The sequence below is a fragment of the Schistocerca cancellata genome, chromosome 6 (genome assembly GCF_023864275.1).
Source record: "Schistocerca cancellata isolate TAMUIC-IGC-003103 chromosome 6, iqSchCanc2.1, whole genome shotgun sequence".
In the NCBI taxonomy this organism is placed as follows: Eukaryota; Metazoa; Arthropoda; class Insecta; order Orthoptera; family Acrididae; genus Schistocerca; species Schistocerca cancellata.
The window spans coordinates 371,788,143-371,807,608 of NC_064631.1; the positions used below are offsets into that span (position 1 = coordinate 371,788,143).

General features: G+C 41.8%; 1 protein-coding gene across 1 annotated transcript in view; it reads left to right on the top strand.

The window, feature by feature from the left end:
• LOC126088335 (dynein axonemal heavy chain 10) overlaps nucleotides 1-19,466 on the top strand; it is a 1,153,099-nt gene that overhangs the window by 581,940 nt on the left and 551,693 nt on the right. Inside the window, exon 30 of the mRNA XM_049906469.1 lies at nucleotides 11,252-11,363. Within this exon, the coding sequence (XP_049762426.1) occupies nucleotides 11,252-11,363 (112 nt within the window). The remainder of the gene's footprint in view (nucleotides 1-11,251; nucleotides 11,364-19,466) is intronic.

Here is a 19,466-nt window from a genome sequence, read left to right on the forward strand (position 1 = left end):
AACTAAAAGCAGAAGGAAAGCTTAAAAATCCACTACAGAAGGGGGTTGGTTGTCCCAAAAAAAACTTCAAATGACTGCCGTCATTTCACTGGCACGAATGAACTCTAGAACGCGATCGGCCGAGCGCGTGTCATCTGCTAAAATTGACGATATATCAGGCGACAGCTGTAGACGGGCGCGTAACGGATTAAAATAGGGGCACTCAATTAAAAGGTGTCTTACTGTCCACAGCTGAGAGCAGTGGGGACAGAGTGGGGGAGGATCGCTGCTTAGAAGATGTCGATGGCTAAAAAGACAGTGCCCTATCCGGAGTCTAGTTAAAATTACCTCCTCCCGACGACGCGTTCGGGAGAAAGAGGTCCAAGCACAAGGAAGAGTTTTCACGTCCCGCAATTTATTTTGGGGAAGTGTCGACCAATGCGCGTGCCATAAAAGAACAACTCGACGACATAAAACGATCCATAGATCGGCGACGGGAATCGATTGAATAGCTGGCTGGAGAAGAGAGACTGCAGCCTTGGCCGCAATATCGGCCGCCTCATTTCCACAGATACCAACGTGTCCCGGGAGCCAGAGGAACGCCACTGAGACGCCCCCCCAAGTGGAGCAAGCGCAGACAGTCCTGAATCCGGTGGACCAGAGGGTGCACAGGGTAAACAGCTTGGAGACCGAGGAGAGAGCTGAGAGAATCTGAGCGGATAACTTACTGTATCCGCCGATGGCGGCGGATGTAGTGGACAGCCTGGAGAACAGCGTAAAGCTCCGCAGTATAAACCGAACACTGGTCGGGAAGCCGAAAGTGATTTGGGGTGTCGCCAACAATATAGGCACTCCCTACACCTAACGATGTTTTCGAGCCGTCGGTGTAAATAAATGTGGCGTCCGTCACTTGTGCACATAGAGCAGCAAATGCCCGACGATAAACAAGTGAAGGGGTACCATCCTTGGGAAATCGACAAAGGCCTCGGAGCAGGCAGATCCGGGGATGGAGCCAAGGCGGTGCTGTACCCCAAGTTGTCAAGAAGGTTTTAGGAAAGCGGAAGGAAAGAGAATGGAGCAGTTGACGAAAGCGGACTCCTGGTGGTAGTAGGGAGGAGGGGCGGCCTGCATACCCTACATCAAAGGAGGCGTCGAAAAAAAATGTCATGGGCTGGATTAGCAGGCATGGAAGACAGATGGCTTGTATAACGACTCAGAAGGACTGCTTGCCGATTGGACAGCGGAGGTTCAGCAGTCTCAGCATAAAGGCTTTCCACAGGGCTGGTGTAAAAAGCTCCAGACACTAAACGTAATCCACGGTGGTGGATAGAGTCGAGACGCCGAAGAATAGACGGCCGAGCAGAGGAGTAGACTATGCTTCCGTAGTCCAATTTCGAGCGCACTAAGGCGCGATAGAGACGGAGAAGGACCACTCGGTCCGCTCCCCAGGAGGTACCATTCAGGACATGGGGAAACGTGGGAGGACCAGCACAGTTTTCTGTCAAACATAAGACCCAAGAATTTAGCGACGTCTGAAGACGGAAGGTTGACAGGACCTAGATGTAAGGAGGGTGGAAGAAACTCCTTACATCGCCAAAAATTAACACAAACGGTCTTACTGGGAGAAAAACGGAAGCCAGTGTCGATGCTCCAAGAGTGGAGGCGATCGAGACATCCTTGAAGACGTCCTTCAAGAACGCTGGTCCGTTGAGAGCTGTAGTAGATCGTAAAATCATCCACAAAGAGGGAGCCCGAGACATCAGGAAGGAGACAATCCATAATTGGATTGATGGCAATGGCAAACAGTACAACACTCAGCACGGAGCCCTGGGGTACCCCGTTTTCTTGGGAGAAAGTACAGGAGAGAGTAGTGTTCACCCGCACCCTAAATGTGCGCTCTGCCATAAATTCGCAAAGAAAAAGGGGTAGCCGACCTTGAAAGCCCCAAGAGAACAGTATGCAGAGGATACCTGTCCTCCAACAGGTATCGTATGCTCTCTCCAGATCGAAAAATATTGCTACTGTTTGGCGTTTCTGGAGAAAATTATTCATGATATAAGTGGAGAGAGCAACAAGATGGTCAACTGCAGAACGATGCTTTCAGAATCCGCATTGGGCAGGTGTTAAAAGACTGCGGGATTCCAGCCACCAAGCTAAACGGTAATTCACCATACGCTCCAAAACCTTACAGACACTACTCGTGAGAGAAATGGGGCGATAGCTAGAGGGGAGATGTTTGTCCTTTCCAGGTTTTGGAACAGGAACGACGATAGCTTCCCGCCATCGTCTGGGAAAAGTACTGTCGGTCCAAATTCGATTATAAAGGCGAAGGAGGTAACGCAGACTATGGTATGATAAATGCAGCAACATTTGGACGTGGATACCATCCTGTCCTGGGGCGGAGGAGCGAGAAGAAGAGAGTGCATGTTGGAGTTCCCGCATGGAGAAAACAGTATTGTAGCTTTCGCGATTTGGAGAGGAGAAAGCAAGAGGTCGCACTTCCGCTGCACGTTTCTTCGGGAGAAACACTGGCGGGTAATTTGAAGAGCCCGAAATCTCAGCAAAGTGCTGACCCAATGAGTTAGAAATTGCGATGGGGTCCACTAATGTATCATGCGCGACAGTGAGCCCAGAGACCGGGGAGAAACTAGGTGCGCCTGAGAACCGTCGAAGCTGACTCCAAACTTCCGAGGAGGGAGTGAAGGTGTTAAATGAGCTAATAAAGAATTTCCAGCTTGCCTTCTTGCTATCGTGGATGAGATGACGGCATCGTGCTCGGAACTGCTTATAGCGGATACAGTTGGCCAAAGTAGGATGGTGGCGGAAAATGCGGAGAGCACGTCGCCGCTCACGTATTGCGTCACGGCAGGCTTCGTTCCACCAAGGAATTGGCGGGCAATTTGGAGGTGCGTAGTATTGAACATTCCGCAGCTGTAAGAATAACGTTGGTAATGTGTGTGACCTCATCGTCGACGCTGGGAAAGTGACGGTCATCGAATGTCGCTAGAGACGAAAAAAGTGTCCAGTCGGCCTGGGCAAACTTCCAGCGTCTCGGGCGCATATATGGCAGTTGAGGCTGCAGTCTAAGGACACATGGAAAGTGGTCACTCCAGTGTGTATCATCAATGGCGAACCATTCGAAGCGCCGAGCTAGCGGAACAGTACTGACTGCAAGGTCCAAATGAGATAAATTTGTCGTGGAGGCAGACAAAAATGTAGGGACCCCAGTGTTGAGGCAAACTAGATCCACTTGGTGGAAGACGTCTAGCAATAGTGAGCCACGTGGACAAGGATGTGGAGATCCCCAAAGCGGGTGGTGGGCATTGAAGTCCCCAACCAGCAAATAGGGTGGTGGAAGCTGACCAAGAAGATGAAGGAGATCAGCTCGTGCCATTGGTGTGGACGATGGAATGTATACAGTACAAAGAGAGAACGTGTATCCAGAAAGGGAAAGACGAACGGCGACAGTTTGGAAGGAAATGTTTAAGTGAATTGGGTGATAATGGAGAGTATCATGGAGAAGAATCATGAGTCCTCCATGGGCTGGAGTGCCTTCAACAGAGGGGAGATCATATCGGACAGACTGAAAATGAGGGACAACAAAGCGGTCATGGGGACGCAGCTTTGTTTCCTGAAGACAGAAGATGAACGGCGAGTAGGATCATAAGAGGATCGACAATTCATCCCGATTGGCTCGAATGCCGCGGATATTCCAGTGGATAATGGACATAGGGTGAACAGAAAGTGGAGGAATGTTTATTTATTTATTTATTCAATTATTTGTCCATATAAATCTCTTTTTAAGTACATATATTGTACACAGGATATTGGACAGAAAACATTTTTTGGCTATTGGATTTTCAAATATCAAACATAAATTTTATAAATTTTTATGACAAATTGGATCTATACAGTTAATAATTACAAATTTTTGAAATACTGGATAACTTATTTCTACAATTAAAGATACAAATTACATTTTTTCTTGCATAAGATACTGTGAGACTGAATAGTAGCAGTTTTTCAGAAGGTAAGATGTCACAGACTTTTTAAAGTTTGTAGTTCAGTAAGAGATTTTATATGTCTTGGTAATCTGTTGTAAAGTTTTCTTCCTGCATGATGTACACCTTTTTGGCATAATGTGGTGTTACAATGATTGACATGTATGTCACTGTCTGACCTGGTACTGTAATCATGGACACTTTTGTTTTGAAGAAAAAGGTTTTCTTTTCTCAGTATGCTTTTTTTGACATGCGTGACTATTTCCAGTATATAAATGCAGGGAAGGGGTAGGATCTTTAGATCTTTAAAGAAAGGTTTGCATGATTTTCTGCTGCTCACTTGTTTCATTATTCTTATAATTGCGTTTTGTTTCATGAAAACTGTTATGGCCTGATGTACATTTCCCCAGAAAATGATACCGTACTTCAGTATTGAATGTACACAAGCAAAGTATACAGCCCTAACTGTTTCTGCACTAGTACTGTTGCAGAGAATTCTTACCACATAACTCATTTTTGATAGTTTTGAATTTAGGGCTGTGATATGAGTATTCCATTTAAGATTTTCCTGGATATGAATCCCAAGAAATTTAGTTTCATTGACAGAACTAATGTTTTGGTTATCTATATGTATTACAGGTTGTGCCGGATTTTTATTTTGATCAGTGTGGAAATTCATTAGTACAGTTTTTTGGGGATTAACTATTAGCCTGTTTCTGGTAAACCATTCACACACTCCTTTTGTAATATCTTTTGCAGATGCAGTAAGATTTTCTTCATTATTCCCTTCAATCAATAGACTGGTGTCATCTGCAAACAGTACTGGTTCAGAATCCCTAACGTGTGATGGGAAATCATTAATGTAGACAAAAAAAAGAAAGGGACCTAAAATGGAGCCCTGTGGAACACCATGAGTTAGTCCACATGGTTCTGAAACGTGTACCTGGAGTTCATTTCCTTCTGTGTACTTAATTTCAGTTACCTGAGAACGATATTCCAAATATGATTTAATCCACTGATTTGGCACACCTCTTACACCATACCATTCGAGCTTCCTCAGGAGTATAGAATAATCAATCACGTCAAAAGCTTTTGTTAGGTCCAAGAATAAACCTGAGATATTTCTATGGTTGTCCACTGCATTTAAGACATGGTTTATCAGATTGAAAGTGGCAGTTTCAATTGATCTCTGTGGTCTGAAGCCATGTTGACATCCAAATATAATATTATTCTTGTCGAAGAATGTAATTAGTTTTGAAAGGAACACTTTTTCAATCATTTTCGAAAACCCTGACAATAGAGACACAGGCCTATAGTTACCCATACATTGATGATCACCTTTTTTATATAGGGGTATTACTTTTGCTATTTTCAGTTGCTGAGGGAAGACACCACATGATAAGGATGAATTGCATATGTCCAATAAAGGTGAAAGTATTTGTCTTGCTGTTATTTTTATAATATAATCTGGAATATCATCAATACCAGTTGAATACTTACTCTTCAGTGAATTAATGGTATTTAGGAGCTCTGTTGGGCTTACTGGACTGAGGAACATGGATATATTATTTATTTCAATAGATGAAAGTTCTTTCCATGTTGTATTAGGTGGATTTCCAAATTTTTCCTTCACTAATTTCCCAGCAACAGTTGCATAGTAAGAATTGAAACTATTTGCAACTTCCCTAGGGTCAGTGACATTCTTGCCATCATGTGATATCACAATATTTTTGTGAGTTGTCTTCTTCCCAGTAAGATCCTGCACAGCTTTCCATATGGACTTAGTTTTATTGGATGACTTCATAATATAATTGTCATTTTCCTTAATTTTTGCCTCCTTTATGATGCGTTTCAAAACTAGCTTGTATTTTTTGAAATAATTAATAAATTCTGGACTGCTGTTAGTTTTTGACTGCAGAAAAAGTTCCCGCTTCCTTTTACAAGATACTCTGATGCCTGATGTAATCCAGTTTCTGAATTTATCTGTGCTCTTGGAAATAACTTTCCTTTGTGGAAAAGCTATGTCAAAGTTATGCTTGAAAATGTTCAAAAAATGTTCCATCTTTTCGTTAGTACTAGAGGTATCATATACTTCTCTCCAAGATTGTTCACTGATTAGGTACTGGAAGCATTCAATATTTTTCCCACTATAAATCCTTTTATGGATAACATTTTCTATACTGGTCGAAATGTGATTTACAGGTATGGTCAGTAATTGCGAAAGGTGGTCACTATAGCCGGTATCAAAGTTTTCTGATGTAAACTTGTCCATGTTTACACATACCTGATCAAGGAGAGTGACACTAGTTTTAGTTACATGTGTTGGAGAGTTAATAGTAAGACAAAGATTATAGGCTTTTATAATATTTTAAAACGTTTCCCTGTGAGGGCTATGGCTCAGAAAGTCAATATTAAAATCACCACATAGTACCACTGTTTTCCCAGTTGTCTTAAGTTTGCCTAAAGCAAGGTCCAATTTTTTGAAAAAAACACTTATGTTGCTAACAGGAGATCTATACACACATAAAATAATAGTGTTTTCAGACATTAACTCTACAGCTGAGATTTCAAAGTCTCTTTCACAACCAAGTTTGCAAACAGATGTTATACTCTTATAATCTACATTTTCTTTTACATATATACAAGTTCCCCCATGTTTTGATTCCATTCTACAAAAGCAGTTTGCAAGGTTAAAATGTAATATTTTTAAGTACTGAAAATACTCATTTTGTAACCAATGCTCACAAAAACATAATACTGAAACATCTTTCCATTCACTATTGAGGAGTATATTTATTTCATCAACTTTGTTTGTTAATGACTGTACATTCTGGTGTACAATCTTCAGTCTATATTTGCAATTTAATTCTGCATCACATTTATTTGTGATACAGTCTACTTCCCTAAAAAATGCCTTTCACCCTTTTTATAAGACATTGTATCTTTCTTTATGACCCATTTGTCCAAAGTACTTTGGACTGCTTCTATATTAGGCCTATTGTGATTCCAATTTGCTAGACGACAGATTTCTTCAACCAAAAATTGTTTCCCACTGTGATTTAAATGAAGGCCATGGCTGGTGTGCATGGACCTGTCTAACGTGCTTACATTTATTAAGTTCACATACAGAAACTTTTTGCATACAGTATCTATCTCTTTGTTTACTCTTTCTATTAACTTATTTACACGTGACCAAGGAGGAAGGTTGTATCTGTGTGGTTGATTTACAACAGCTACATTTGTGTTGCCTAATTTGGGTAGCACACTTTCAAGAACAGTGATGAGTTCACTACCTTTATCTCTGGCAGCATCATTCGCACCTGCAAAAATTACGACACAGTCTTTTGGGTTAAGGTTTTCACACGATTTTACCACTGTTTTTGTCACTTCAGCAATGCCTGCTCCTGGTTTAACAAAGGCTTGGACACTTGGGTTAGTTTGTGTATCTGCTACCTTTTCTGTTATCTGACGTCCATGATTATTGGCAAAAATCAACACTTTTTGTTCTTTTTTGCACACTTGAGGCCAGTCGACTGATTTTTTAATCACATTTCTTTGTTTAGGATGCGCCATGCGCGAAAAATTTACAGTGCACGGCTGTTGTTGTTTGTAATTATTATCTGGACTCATATGTTCCTGATTGACATTGTTTGTGGAATCACGTTTGTCATTATAACTATTTGATGCACTTACTTTATTTTTTCCAAGTTTTGTACTGGTTTCCACAGTAGTTCTTCCTTTGATTACATCACTCGTAGTCGATATTTCTTCCAGGTTCAGACCATGCTCTGTTTGTTGAGTTTTACAGCCAAGATGTTGCAGCTGTTTCTCCAATAAGGCTACAGTCCTTTTAAGTTCACTGATTTCACTGTTTTTTGCAGTTAATACAAGACGAAAATCATCGCAATGTTTACATGTCGATGTCACTGAATTTGCATTTGCTACGGTTTTTTCACTAGATTTTGATCTTGTAATGATTTCATTTGCGTTTTTTGCTTTAACTTTGCAGCAGTAACATTTTCCAGGTCGAACAACGATACTTTTTTTGCGCTGAATACATAGAGACTCATTCTTTTTTACGTTTTTCGCGGAACTCGATTTTCGTGAACCTTTTTTCACCGCCATCTTGGAAACGAAATGTGACCAAGGTTGCTGTCAACTCAACGACTGCTCAGAGCTTGCGACCGACAGCATGGAATGGCATTCAGCCGAAGGCAGAAGATCCTGATCCATAGGTTGTTCAGGAGCAGCTCCTGCCACCAGCGATCGGCCGGTTGATCGGCCGCCAGCAGTGCGCCTCGGCGACACAGAAGGAGGAGAAGCAAGGACAGTGCTGTATTTTCCTGTCTGAGGCACGGTGGGCTGTCGACTAGCGAATAATTTTCAAGCAGCAAAGGTCGACACCTTTTCCTTCACTCTGATTTCCTGGATGAGCTTTTCGTCCTTAGAAACGGGGCAATCTCGAGAGGAAGCAGCGTGGTCACCCATACAGTTGACGCAGCAAGGGGATGGAGATGGACAAGCACCCTCATGGGCATCCTTGCCACATGTAACACATTTGGCCGGATTGGAACAGGACTGGATGGTGTGATTGATCCGCTGACACCGATAGCAACGCGTAGGGTTTGGGATGTAAGGGCGAACGGAAATTATCTCATAGCCTGCTTTGATTTTCGATGGAAGTTGAACTTTGTCAAATGTCAAGAAGACAGTGCGGGTTGGAATGATGTTCATGTCAACCCTTTTCATAACTCTATGAACAGCCGTTACGCCTTGGTCAGACAGGTAGTGCTGAATTTCTTCGTCAGACAATCCATCGAGGGAGCGTGTATAAACGACTCCACGCGAGGAATTTAAAGCACGGTGCCCTTCAACCCGGACAGGGAAGGTGTGGAGCAGTGAAGTACGCAGCAATTTTTGTGCCTGGAGGGCACTGACTGTTTCTAACAACAAGGTGCCATTCCGTAATCTGGAACAAGACTTTACAGGACCTGCAATTGCGTCGACACCTTTCTGAATAATGAAAGGGTTGACCATGGAGAAGTCGTGACCTTTGTCAGACCGAGAAACAACAAGGAACTGTGGCAACGATGGAAGAACCGTCTGTGGCTGAGACTCAGTATACTTACGCTTGTGAGCAGACATAGTGGAAGGTGAGGAAACCATTGCGGAAGAATCCCCCATGATTACCGGCGTCTCCGATGGCGCGCTCCTCCCTTGTGGGGCCCTCTCTGAGGGCACTCCCGCCTTAGGTGATTGTTCACACCTCAGGTCACACCTCCCGACAAACGGACGGTGGGACCAATCGGCACTTTCGGAAGGTATCAGCTCAGGTAATCACCCCTCCCTGGGCCTGGCCGTTACCAGGGGGTATGTACCTGTCTACCCGGGGTGGGGAATTATGCGTTACCCCGTCACCGGCTACGCACAAAAATGCATGGGTAGGCCTTCAGAAACGCACAGGGAGGAAGAAAGAGAAAGGAAAGGAAAGAAGAGAGGTCTCAAACGCCGCAGCGGAGAAAAGGGTAAAGAGAAGAGGTAAGGAAAAGAGAAGGACAAAGGAAGGAAGAAGACAGACAAGCAAAGAAGGCGAAGAATGCGTTACATTTTCGAGCGTCCATCTCCGGACGTAGGCACAAACCATTCTCCCAGATGGGGAGAAAGGGAAGGAAAGAGCCAGAGGTGAGGGGAGGAGGGGCGAAGATGGGGGATGGGGAAGGATGCGGAAAGGGAAGGTATGCAGCCCGGAAAGGAAGGAAGGCCACATTAGCTCGGGGTCCCGTGCTCGCTACGCATGTATCCACAAAAGAGTTGTGGACCCCCTGGGGGGGGGGGGGGGGGGGGGGGGAAGCAATGTAGTATGCAGTTGAGAACATTCTCTATTGGCTGCCCACTCTGCCAGTGGATGTATACAACGTGTTAAAGGAAGTGGTGCAGAAGCAGGAAAAGGTCAATTTTTGTGTGTGCAATCTGGAAGCTGCTGCCCAGCATAGGGAGGTGCCAAGTAAATGGCTGTGCCTATGTGGCGTCAGCCCCTCTTGGTATTTGCTGTGTACACCTCTTTGCTTGGTACACAACATATCTATCCTTAAATATTCTAAACAGTGCTGAGATTTCCATTTTTGCATTTGCATTTTCCCAGTGTTCAACAAATATGGCTCCTGTATTACAAAAAAATTTGTCATAGTTTATCCTGTATTTACAATGTACCATATTCTCTTTCCTAACAGGCCTATTTCATCAGTTATTTCACTTGTCTTCAATGGCCAGTCATCAAATATAATATTGTCTAGTTTGTAAATGTTTTCATCTGTCAGTGTAGGGACTTGCTTTGCATATGTCATTTTGGAGAGAAGTATGAGCACATCTGAATTCATCCAACATAGAACATATTATTCATAAACATTCATCAAGTTTTGATGAATTACTGTGGATGCTAAATCATCCAAAACAAATTTTTGTTATGACAGCAATGGTATTCCATCTTTAACACTTGAATGAAACAGCAACAGGACATATACTCCAAAGAGTTATGTGAACATAGCTCTTCAGCAGATCTAGTTGACAGGTGACCTTTGTCATTACTTAACACATGCCAGCATCAACAGAAGCAAAGTTTTATTCCATGATCGACTCATATCTCAGAAATGATGGTCACAGCTTCTATAATAAATGACAAAACACCATCTGGATTTCAGTTTCTTTTATTAATGACTGCCAGTTTTGATCTGCTGTGCAGATCTTCTTGAGAACTGGTGCAAATTGCAGCTTGTCAACAGTGATATGAATGACATGCAATGATGTGCAGGGCAGATCAAAACTTGTAGTTGTTCATTTATTTGTTCATTTATTATAGAATTTTATTGACATAAATGCTGTATCTGTTACATGTCAAGAAACTGCCACTATGGTTTCATATAAAATGTACTGATCATATTTTGGTTTCAAGTATGTAGCTACAAAGAATCACTAAAAATGATCAAATAACTTCAGTGGATTTCTACAGTCTTTGCTAGTTTCATATAATACTTTGCTAGATCACTTAACAGAGTGTACAAGCACAGGCACATGTGTGTGTGTGTGTTGTGTGTGTGTGTGTGTGTGTGGAGAGGGGGCGGGGGGGGGGGCTCGCCCATGCCTGCATGTTTTGTGTGTGCATGCAAGTGCACAAATTCACATATTCTTGCATTACTGAACAGCATGATTTTTTAAGACATTTACTCAGTAATAATCTAGAAGCAAAAATAAAGAGATAATTATACACCTTTCAGGTTGATGAATACGGTACACAGCAACCAATAGCATTACTGAAACTTTTATTTGAAAGAGGAGGATTTTATGACCGAGGAAAAGAACTCAACTGGAAAGAACTAAAGGATCTTGGTATGACTTTACATTGTTCTATTTACAAATACTACATAATCCATAGAACTAGTGGTACTAAATTTTCATAATCTTGTACACTGCAGCAGCATTCTGAGCGTTTATACAAAGACTGTTTATAGATAGTGGTCATATACAGGAAATGCATTTAACAATTTAGGAATAGGATTTACCAGAAGAGAAGAAAGTTTCATGATATTTAAGTAATGAATCAACAATTCCTTCTATGGAGAGAGTTTCATTAGTCTTACTTATAATTTTTCTTGCTATTAGTTCACAGTGTTAATCATACATCAGCTTGAAAGTGAGCATTGATACTGGTGTAGAGAGTTCATTTTGAGGTTAGGAACAGTTAATAAACATGTAGACCCATAAGGCATAGGAGACAATCACTCCATCTATATAGTTCATGTAACACTTTTGTTGAAAATACAAACATACACTGCACAAGCAACTGAACAGGATAAAGAAATCAGGCTGACTGCCAAAGAGCTGCATTGTTGTTTGCAACATTGAGGATATCAGACAGCGATGTATGCCACATGGCATACTTGTGATAATTGTGGAGGCAGGCCAGTATGCGATGGTGTTGGCTGTAACATGAAAGTGCAGTAGTGTCCGGGGGATGATAGCATGGAGGGTGTGTTGCCATGGCTGGGTGGCACTGGTGATGGTGTGAGGTTCATCGGATGTAAACATGGTGCCATGATTGTGAGGACACCTTCAATGGAGATGAGAGTGGCAGTATTGATGTAATGTGGCAATTTGAAAACATTGTGAAAGTACCATGCAATGGAGCCATCTGCAGTCTAACAGTCAGCTTGCTGGCCTTTGATAAGGAAGTCACAGTTTTAACCGGCCTCTTCACTCTGTTGGCTTTGATTATCTCACAACCAACAAACAGTATGCAAAATTGAGCATTTATGAACAATGTGACCATTTGCATAATAATACAAAATGAGCAGTTTTCTGTCAATAACTGTATACATTACTTAACTTTCGTTGTTGATGATGTATAATTCTTCCTTGGCAGGTTGTCTAGTGTGATGATCTCACTTCCTACACGAGGGATGGGTTGTTGCTTTCATATATGTACACTGAAATGTAATAATAAAGCAGGTAGTCTATTTTCACTTCAATTTTTATAATGTGTGTCAACTCATTTACTTCATAATATTCAAAACACTCTGCATAATTCAAAGAAAACATTTACAGAAACCAATAATCAATACAGTCCATCGTGACTACTTGCACCCCATTCCATTACAACTGTGCAACACCAGAGTGCAAGCATCTATGCCATCACACATCTACAACTGACTCATGACTCAGCTAGGCTCAGACTGACTCCTGCTTGCTTCACACACAAATCAACAAGTGCAGTGATACAGAAAGTCATAGTTCAGAGAATATAAAACACATTGACCTTTCACTTAACAAAGGTATGTTTACAGTATTGATATGATCAAACTTATTTTAAAAAATACAGATATAGTTAACATTTCATAAAGACAGTGATTATAGGAAACAATAAGTGTAATATTAATGATGTATTAGGAAGACAAATACTTTGGCATTTGATGTTTCATAATCAAAAATACTTCACAAAAAAACAAGGCATGCTGAACAGTTCCATTACATTGTCTATTAGCTTCATCTGGAGGTCCTCAGGAAGAAACTCACAGATGCCCAGTTGTAATATAAAAGTCAAAAATACGACATTGTTAGCAGGAGACTCTTGAAGTGTCCACAAGGGTTTTAGTCAGATGGCAGACACAGCTGTGGATTTCCTGTTTTCTTTGCAGCACTTTGTGGGGGCCTTATTGAGGTATGGGAGGTGGGGGTGGGGCTCTTACCATTATGAAGTCACAGTCTGCTAGTACTTTGTGAACTAAGACTTTAGGCAATGAGTGCGGGAGGGGTGATGATATATGAAGGCACGCTATGTGACTCTTAAAACATGCAACCAAGTCCAGTATGTCTGGTGGCATAACTGAAGGTTCTTGGAGCACGAAGTCTGCTGAGAGGGATAGTGCTTCACCAAATAAATTTTCAGCCAGTGTGGTTCCAAGGTTATGCTTTTGTGCTGTGCAAACTCCCAGGAGAATCTGTGGGAGTGCCTCAGTCCATAGTTCTCTATGACACATGAGGGCCACTTTTAATGTGTGGTGCTACTGCTCAACCAAACAGTTGCACTGAGTATATTATGATGTAATTCTGAAGTGCTTAGTGCCTGTCATATTGGAAAGTTTGATGAAGAGAGCAGATTCAAACTACCTGCCATGGTCTCATGTGATGGACATGGGGCAGCCAAAGCATGAGATCCCTGTTTCAATAAATGCTTTCAAAGTGGTTAAAACCAGTCCTGTCTCCATGCTAAGCCAAATAAAATATTTAAAAAGGCATCAGATAGTGGAATTGAACAAACAACTTCACAAGCAATCTGTTGCCCTATCACTCTTCTTCATGATTTTTATTTTTATCGTCTTGTTTCGTAGTTAACCTTTCTTCAATTTTATTGGTGCAGTTGACCTGCTATGAAGTGCCATCAACTCTTTCCATGTGACTTCTTTCCCATCTGCAGAGGATTGAGGGACTGGAAGAGAGCTTTTTAGTATTTAGACTACTAAATGCCATATTGGCTTTTTAAGGAACTCTTCTGTATTTGGTTATTCCATGTAGCAATCACAACATTAGGTGTACAGATATCTTATTAATCAGAACAATATATCCAAAGTGAATTTCAGAACAGAACAGAACTGAAGAGAATGACATTTCCCTTTAGCTTCTTTCAATTGTTAGCGGTCGTTGTCAACATACGCAGTACCTCTTGTTCTCTGCCTTCCAAAACAGTGCCCAAATGTGATGCAAAAGCATAAGTGAACGCTTCACAGAGTGTGGAGACACTCAATAATGTCGCACCATGGTGACAATCTGTGGTCACACATACTGTTCCAACTCTGCACATAGATCAAAACAGCATGCGCACAGTGGAAAATGCTAACTACCACATGCTAACTACCTAAACATTATTGTTATATGAACATCTTTCAACTGGTTGCAAGAAGGAGGAGGAGGAGGAGGAGGTGGAACATGATACACCACAGATCCCCCCACTAAGATGAAAGATATCGTTCAAAATAGCTTACTTAACTACCATATTTCCTCGATTATGAAACCAGGTTTTTCCAGAGATTTGTCATTCTAAAGTGCGGGGTTGTCTTATAATCACAGATTATGCAATTGCTGCTGAGGTCAACATTTTTACATTGTTTAATAGATTAGTGTATGTACTGACTTACATTTACAGATGAAGCTCTAGCTATTGAGGTTTCATACAAATTTATTTTGAACAGTCCCAAAGGGTAGGATGTAGCAGACAATGCTTGCATTCAAAGGGGTTTGAGATTTCCCAATATTCCGAAGTGCTCAGTGCAGTGTTAACCTTGCTCGACCAATCAGGTGACATTTGACTTGTGGAGTCAGCGCAAACCTGCAAGGGATACATGAGAAACTATGTACAGGGTGTACATAAAGTCTGGGAACACTTTCAATTATTTATTGCACAAGATCCAAACATTGTACAGATATCATACATATGTCATTTTGAAGAGAAACCCTGAAAGTTTTTTTTTTTTTTTCATGTATACCGCCAGTGTAGTTTGGTGTTTTGCTGACATGATGATGATGATGTTTGGTTTGTGGGGCGCTCAACTGCGTGGTTGGTTTTGCTGACAGTCAGCACTAGTCGCAAACATGGTGAGTTCAGGTGTGGAGCGAGCTCTCTGTATAAGTGAAGTGGATGTGGAGCGCATACGAGAGACATTCATAAGGAGTCCAAAGAAATCAGCGTATCTTGCATCCTGTGAACTCAAATGGCTCCAATGACAGTGTGGAAAGTCCTGCGACAGAAGCTGTCCATGAAACGATTCATATTGGAGTTAGTGCAGAAGCTCAATGACGATGACAAAAACAAGCATTTTGAGTTTTGTTCGCTGTTGCAACAATTGAATGAGGATGGCAACGGCATTTTTGATTGCTTAATTTTTAGTGACGAAGCCACTTTTCACACTGGGAAAGTGAGCAGGCATAATTGTCGAATATGGGGTACAAAACTTCCACACCAATGCATTGAATTTAAGCGTGATTCCCCAAAGGTAAATTTTTTTTGTGCCTTGTCATCTCGAAAACTGTAGGGGCCATTCTTCTTCACTGAGAGCACTGTCACTGGATATTCCTACTTGGACATGTTGCAGCAATGGCTGATGCCTCAAATGCAATTGGACTCGCCGTTCATCTTTCAGCAGGATGGGGCTCCACCTGTGATTAAACAAGCTGGGATAATTTTACTTCCCCTCTTGTTTTGGGATTTGCCTACTTAAATTGGTTTTTTTCTTTTTTTAATTTTAACTAACTACCATTAACATACATGAATATAATCTGCATTTTCATAATAGAGGAAGGTTGAACCTCAGTTTTAAAAAATATAACACCAGATCTAATTTGTGCTTAGTTTTATGTATGTAATTTATTTTCCAATTTATTTTGACTATTCCTAGTTAGTATCTTTCATTATAGGATGAAATCAGTAATTGTTTCGTAACTTGAATTCTGTTGTTGATGTACAAACAAATATAAATTCTGTACTAATTATAAACATTTGGAGGAACAACTACTAGTAGTCTTAAAATATCTATTTGGCTCTATTAAATACATGTTAGCAAAGCCAGCCCTTAATTAATTCTGAAGTAATTAACATTTGTTCAAAAGTATTGTTTACACAATGATATACGTTAATTTCATCATTTAAACAAATAATTTGGCCTAACTCTTGCAGTAGAAGAAACTGTTAAAAAGATGCAATTTTTCAGTGTATTCAATTAATTTAATGAATTAAGTTTTAATTCTAATTCTGTAAATTTAACTTCAAACAATGTGTAAGTTCAGTACCTATTATGTGAGGATGTATAAGGGCCCAATTTTTGGTCACGAAACAGCCAGTCCATAGCCGAGTTTCAGATGAGACCTGTGTTGATTTCAACTGCAACAGTGCTTCAACTTAACCATAGAATAATAATAATAATCATCATCATCATCATTTAAGACTGATTATGCCTTTCAGCGTTCAGTCTGGAGCATAGTCCCCCTTATACAGTTCCTCCATGATCCCCTATTCAGTGCTAACATTGGTGCCTTTTCTGATGTTAAACCTATTACTTCAAAATCATTATTAACCGAATCCTGGTACCTTCTCCTCGGTCTGCCCCGACTCCTCCTACCCTCTACTGCTGAATCCATGAGTCTCTTGGGTAACCTTGCTTCTCCCATGCGTGTAACATGACCCCACCATCTAAGCCTGTTCACCCTGATTGCTACATCTATAGAGTTCATTCCCAGTTTTTCTTTGATTTCCTCATTGTGGACACCCTCCTGCCATTGTTCCCATCTACTAGTACCTGCAATCATCCTAGCTACTTTCATATCCGTAACCTCAACCTTGTTGATAAGGTAACCTGAATCCACCCAGCTTTCGCTCCCATACAACAAAGTTGGTCGAAAGATTGAACAGTGCACAGATAACTTAGTCTTGGTACTGACTTCCTTCTTGCAGAAGAGAGTAGATCGTAGCTGAGCGCTCACTGCATTAGCTTTGCTACACCTCGCTTCCAGTTCTTTCACTATGTTGCCATCCTGTGAGAATATGCATCCTAAGTACTTGAAACCGTCCACCTGTTCTAACTTTGTTCCTCCTATTTGGCACTCAATCCATTTATATTTCTTTCCCACTGGCATTACTTTCGTTTTGGAGATGCTAATCTTCATACCGTAGTCCTTACATTTCTGATCTAGCTCTGAAATATTACTTTGCAAACTTTCAATCAAATCTGCCATCACAACTGTCATGTGCATATGCAAGACTGCTTATTTTGTGTTCACATATCTTAATCTCACCCAACCAGTCTATTGTTTTCAACATATGATCCATAAATAATATGAACAATAGTGGAGACAGATTGCAGCCTTGTCTTACCCCTGAAACTACTCTGAACCATGAACTCAATTTACCGTCAACTCTAACTGCTGCCTGACTATCCATGTAAAGACCTTTAATTGCTTGCACAAGTTTGCCTCCTATTCCATAATCTTGTAGAACAGACAATAACTTCCTCCTAGGAACCTGGTCATATGCCTTTTCTAGATCTATAAAGCATAGATACAATTCCCTGTTCCACACATAACACTTCTCCGTTATTTGCCGTAAGCTAAAGATCTGGTCCTGACAACCTCTAAGAGGCCTAAACCCACACTGATTTTCATCCAATTGGTCCTCAACTAATACTCGCACTTTCCTTTCAACAATACCTGAGAAGATTTTACCCACAACGCTGATTAAAGAGATACCTCTGTAGTTGTTACAATCTTTTCTGTTTCCATGTTTAAAGATTGGTGTGATTACTGCTTTTGTCCAGTCTGATGGAACCTGTCCCGACTCCCAGGCCATTTCAATTATCCTGTGTAGCCATTTAAGACCTGACATTCCACTGCATTTGATGAGTTCCAACTTAATTTCATCCACCCCAGGCGCTTTATTGCACTGCAATCTATTGACCATTTTTTCTACTTCCTCAAATGTGATCCTATTTCCATCATCACTTCAATCCCATTCTACCTCGAAATCTGAAACATTACTGATCGCATTTTCACCTACATTGAGCAACTCTTCAAAATACTCCCTCCATCTGCCCAAGGCATCCACAGGATTCACCAGCAGTTTTCCTGACCTGTCCAAAATACTTGTCATTTCCTTCTTACCTCCCCTTCGAAGACTGCTAATTACACTCCAGAATGGTTTTCCAGCAGCTTGACCCATAGTCTCCAACCTGTTTCCAAAGTCTTCTCACGATTTCTTCTTGGATGCTGCAGTTATCTGTTTGGCTTTGTTTCTTTCTTCAACATAACTTTCTCTATCTACCTGGGTTCTGGTATGTAGCCATTTTTGATACGCCTTCTTTTTCCTTTTACAGGCTGCCTTGACTGTTGTAACAACTAAAACAGCTTCTGACACCAAATGTAACAGTTGTGTTACTAAATGTGACACTTCTGTCACTCAATGTAACTGGGTTTTCTCTTTTGATGCTGTCAATTGTCAGGATGAGCATTCTAAAGCATTCTGTCAGGGTGAAAATATTAAATAAATTAACTTTTCTCTCTTAACAACATGTGGGCGTCTGATTACGCGTAGCGGTGTGTATCTCGTGTCGCCGTCTCGCCCAGCTGACCGGAGACGCGCAGCGCGAGGTGGCCCGTTTAATTATTGCGAGCGACGTCGTGCATCGGATGGTGATACCTTGAATGTGGCGTCACAGTGTTTCTCTTCTCTAAGTGGCCGCGTGTGTTGTGCGTCGACCAGCGGAGCGGCGCGGCGGGGCAAGACCAGTGTCCCGAACTCAAACCACGGACTCCCGCTTGCCAGTCTTCGGCTGTCAGGTCTTCATCCCAGCTCACAGGTGACTGCTGAGGTGAGGCCGTCTCCTTCCCGTCCTCACGAGTCACCCGGGTACGTAAAGATCAGACTTCAAATACCTTTTAACTTCTGTCTTCTGGCGCCGAGGCTGCTGCTTGCTATTCCATTACAGCGGCGGACTTGGTGCGTCTGTGCATGATGTAGTCTCTTCTTGCATGACGGTCTTCAGCACCGAAACTAACTTAAAACAACTGCTACGCTTCTTCACTTCTTCGTCTTCTTCGTCGCTCGTCTCCGTCTTCGCCTTCGTCTTCCTCTCGTCTTCATCTGTCGGGCCCACTGCGTCTCGCGTATTTATTCACTTCAGTTTACTGGAGGTGAACGACTTCACGGCCATTGCCTCTTCTGTCACGTTGAAAAGATTCTCAAAGATTCTTCTTAACGTCGGTCATTGGCTCTTGGAATGTAGGCGAGGGCCTTTGCTCACATGCGGCAACTGAGAAACACGTGAGCCGGTCGGGCGATGCCCTGACGGCTGAATCGACAGCGCCCGCTTATGTGGAACTTGCTGACTTCACGGTCATTGTCTCTTCTGTTCTGCTGTTTTGCCCGCTGAATGCCAGTATGTAACTCTCTAA